This window comes from Acyrthosiphon pisum, chromosome X (assembly GCF_005508785.2).
Source record: "Acyrthosiphon pisum isolate AL4f chromosome X, pea_aphid_22Mar2018_4r6ur, whole genome shotgun sequence".
NCBI classification, from domain to species: Eukaryota; Metazoa; Arthropoda; class Insecta; order Hemiptera; family Aphididae; genus Acyrthosiphon; species Acyrthosiphon pisum.
The window spans coordinates 119877006-119881735 of NC_042493.1; the positions used below are offsets into that span (position 1 = coordinate 119877006).

At 29.4% G+C, this 4730-nt stretch overlaps 1 protein-coding gene across 1 annotated transcript in view; it reads right to left on the reverse strand.

The window, feature by feature from the left end:
- Positions 1-1200: 1200 nt before the first annotated feature.
- Positions 1201-4730, reverse strand: part of LOC100575374 (leucine-rich repeat-containing protein 51-like) — a 4204-nt gene continuing 674 nt past the window's right edge. The window contains exons 2-3 of the mRNA XM_003244390.4: positions 4220-4431; positions 1201-2117 (exon numbers count right to left, since the gene is read on the reverse strand). Of these exons, the coding sequence (XP_003244438.1) occupies positions 1851-2117; positions 4220-4431 (479 nt within the window). The 3' untranslated portion in view covers positions 1201-1850. The remainder of the gene's footprint in view (positions 2118-4219; positions 4432-4730) is intronic.

Genomic DNA, 4730 nt, shown 5'->3' on the forward strand with positions numbered 1-4730 from the left:
GATTAGAAAGTTATTTATGAATAAGTTTAGCTGGTTTTTCACAAATATCATCAACAGCTTTTATTTTTAATTTATTATTAAGTTTTTGACGATTTAAATTAGTTTCTTCGGTTTTATCATGGCTGTGGTCTAAATTTTCAAAGGCAATTTTTTTTCCTGATGCAAAACCTGTTGAATGGTGTATAACAGTTATTAATTGTTTTTATTGAGGTATTTAAAAAAAAAATCATATATCTGCATATTTACAAGTTTAATGAATATTTTAGCGTTTTTAAAAACATAATATTAGCATTATATTTTAAGCATTAAAGAACCTAAATATACGCTATTTAATTATTATAAATTTAGTTATCTTACTATTTTTTATATATGCTTTGCATTGTTTTCGAATGTACTTCCATCGTTCAATATCGTTCTTTAATTATTTGTGAAAACAAAATTTAAATTCATTTATAACAATTAACATTTTACCTTTTTCACTGTACACATATTGTAGACTATCCATTTTTAATATATATTAACGAAGCACGGACACGCACAAATAACGACTGAAAAGTTTATTTGGTTCAATAACTGAAATCATATTATCTTTATTTCTTAATAATATGATATTATTAAATTCGATTATTTGGTGCGATAACTGATATCATATTATCTTTATTTTTAAATAGGTAATGTGATATTGTTAAATTCGATTTGACACGGGACGGAATTGGTATATCCGTCAAAAAAACCCTGGACGGAACTAGTATATCTAAAAATTCAATTTTTATAATTGGGACGGAACTCGGATGCTGCCGCTTAGTAGTTGGGCGCAGCTAACGTGATTTCCATAATAAACGGTAAACTGTAGGTATGTAGGCATATTATAATGAAATATTATTACACAATTCACAGTACCTAAGTACCTTTGCTGATTAAAATGAATATATTTGTAAATTTAATAAATGCAGATCCTTAAATGGAATTAAACAACATTATTTTCAATAAATAATATATGTATTTAAGTAGGTACTCAAATAAAATGTACTTGTTGTACAATATTACTCAATTTATATCCAATTTAATATTTTTTTTAACATCGTTCTGAAGAAATTGCTGTTACAGACAACTCATAGTATTGGTGTAGGTGTGGTTAGGTGTTCAAAAAGATATTTTCAAATAAAAATGCTCCTTGTTGATAAAATAAACTTACATCGTCTATTATATTATGTTCTCGAAAATACCTAAGTTGTTTTTCAATTAGTTTTTACACGTCTACGGAACTACAAAAATAATACATTGTACAATAACTATTATAATACTATTGTTGTATTTGGATGTAAAAATACATTTTGCAAATTAATATACACCTAATGTACAATATTATACAATTCATTTGATATTTTTTTGAACATCGTTATGGATGCATTGTTGTTACACTTCTCTTGTATTTGTTTTATCTTCCATTAATTAAAAGCTTAAATTTGCCGTTGATTTTTCTCCAGAAAAAAAGATGTATTGTTTTGTACATGCTCGGAAATAAAGTAAATGACAATTCGGAAATTTTGAAACGAATATCACTTTTAAAATTACAAACATTAACTCTACACGGAAATCCATTATCGTGGCTAATTAATTTATCGTTGTATTACATTTTTTTATCTTCCACAGTTTAAAAGTAAACATTGTTTGTTAATCGCTAGTCAAGATAGAATTGTTGTTTCATCGATAATCTACACAGATGACAATAATAAATTAACAGATAATATATTATGGCAAATAAAACAGGAATTATCATAATGGAAATAAATAAAAAATTATTTATTTATTTATGGTTAAATAATGTTTTATTTGTAATATTATCGTCCCTAATTAATTTTGTTCACTGTGCTACAGGCTATTGGTGAAGTAACACTTCTCTCCTGACGAGTGATTAATGAAAAGTCTAAACTTTTAATCTGCGGAAGGTAAAACAATACAAGAGAACGATAATTAACTAGCCGGGATATCGGATTTCCGTGTAGAGTTAATGTTCGTAGTTTTAAAAGTGATTTTAGTTTTACAATGTCCAAAATGTCATTTATATGGTTTCCGTGCATGTACAGTATCCTCAAATTTTTAAAGTGAAGAAATTCCTGAAAAATAAATTTAATAATAATTTCAATAGAAATTGGAGTCGTATAAACTTATATATTATAATATTCTCTGATAATTAATAAATCAAAATTGGCCATACATAAATAAACTGAATAAGCATCTTAGTAGATTAACCTATCGCGGCCAATTAGCTAAGTGGCTAAGTAGGACGATGAAGCTATCTGATCGATGACAAATTTGTCTTGACAGATTTTTGTTACTTCTACCTAGGTGGTAGGTACCTTCCTACGCTAACACAAAGAAATTGTAAATTTTTACAGATGTCAGTATTTTTACTATAATAGCTAGTGATTTGAATAATAATATTATCCGTATACTTATAATAAATTATGCTGAAATAATAGACTGAGATTAAAAAAAAATTTACAACCTAAACTTGTGGAGTTGAACATTTTCCAAAATCAGTTCACCAAAATACATTAATGACTACAATAATGATAAGAAAACAGCACTTAATTTCCTTTTATAATAACGTAGATAAAAAAAAAATCGTAAAACGTTACATTTTTGAATGCAGAATAGCTAATTGAAACCAATACTTATGGTTTACTTTGATTTAAAATTGATCGCGTTTTTTATGTCTGAAATGATTATTTACAAAACAAAGTGGGCTTAAAAAAAACACACACACACACACACACACACACACACATCATTGTAAAATCATTACATCCATCAATCCGCTCAGAATATAAGAGTAGGTTTAAAAAGAACAAGCACGGATAAAATATAGGTCATGTTCATTTTTAATCAAGACGACAGGACGCCAATTCGACCTACAACAGCCAACAGAACTGCAATCCTTATAATGTCGCATCCAACTCAAATAGGTGTACCCTTATAATATTGTATTGTGTAAGGTAATTTTCGTTCGATATTTAAAACAGAACCGTTCACAATGTGTACATAAAATCATAATATTGGTAAGTACTAAGTAGTATATATTGATATTGTTTCTACAGCCCATTTTTACGGGGAGATGTTAAAGTTTAAAAGTTCAAGCGGGAATGTTCCGCTATCACAGTGGCGTAGCCAGGGAGTTGGGTGTTTAAGCGTTTATACAAAAACTGTAAAAATCTTGGTTTTATTTACGTTTACCCCCCCCCCCCCCCCATTTCATAACAATGACTACGCCTCGGTTCCCTGAAATACACATTTTTACCGTGTAAAACAGGAACGTAGTATTATTTTCAAAAGTGAAATGTTTGTTCACAAGTGGATAAAGTGATTACACGCTGTCTTTGAACCGTTAATTTGTCACTCACAAAATAATATTTACTGTAAAAGTATTATTATTAGATCATCACAAGTCATGTTGTGGAAATATTTGAAAAACGCCTCGCGTAAACTTTTGATTTTTATTAAAATCTTTTCATAAACCCGAAATATTTATTTCGAGTAATAAAAGAGCACACATCGTTTAAATAGTAATTTTGTCAAAAAATACTATGGTTTTGTGTTACACGTTAAAAAATAAGTGTTCGAGCGGAACATTGAACTTTTAAAATATTCCTGTAACAATGGGCTGTGAAGGAACAATAAGTATATTATACTAAATGGGTAGGTGGTATATGCTGCTTAATAAGATAGGTTTACCATATTATGTGTAACGGCCCTAGAAAATTACAAAGTTCATTAAGTGTTTTTTATTTTTTTTATTTATTCTTTGGGAATGTGATGGGTTCCACTGAAAATGGTTTGTGGGGGACTCATAAGTATATATTATTATTTTAATGTTTGCGTATTTTTACTAACATAATAACGTGAAAATCGAGAATTTTTCTAGGTTTTCGTGATTCTCGACCTAAAATGGATGCTTAAAATGGACATTTTGATATACATATAGTAGATAATATGATGTAGATATACTCACACCGGAAAAACGTGTAGACGTGTTGGATAAAATATATGGAAAAAAAAAAATGATTTAAGCACGTGAATGTTTCAATAAGACGTCGAAGATAAAAACGGGATTACTTTTTAATAATATAAGAACAGTACCTAATCATAATATTATTGTTCCTGCTGGCCTTTAATTTTATCAAACAATTATAATGCGCTCAGTTGCAGTTTTATTTACCTGTCCAATGTTTTTAAACTCATTATAAGAAATGTCAATCCAAATCAAATACGCCGGCAATTCGAGCAGCTCTTCGACAGATTTGCTCAAGCCCTGCAAGCTTGTCAAATAGTTATTATTCAACCAAATGGCCCCACAGATGAACCTCTTGTTGACGCCTCTGACGGGAACTCCGTGGACTCTGGCCGACAACGGTGTCTCGTTTATTAGTTCTAAAAAATCGTAATAAATAAATCATCTCGATGTACCCGTTATAGAGCGGTAGCTCAAAAACTGCATCTGCCAAGATTATTTAATAATAAAAACGACGTAATTGACGTTTCACTCGTGCATTATTTTTATATAAAATATGCCTTTCTACCTAGGTTACGTGTCAAACTGTAAAAATAATGGACATAATATAAGTGTTCGAGTTGTAAGCGCCAACGTTGAGCATATTATTATTATTGTTTGAATTCGATCGTATCAAAACACAGTTTTCAGAGTCACTACACCAGTGGCGTATCCAGGG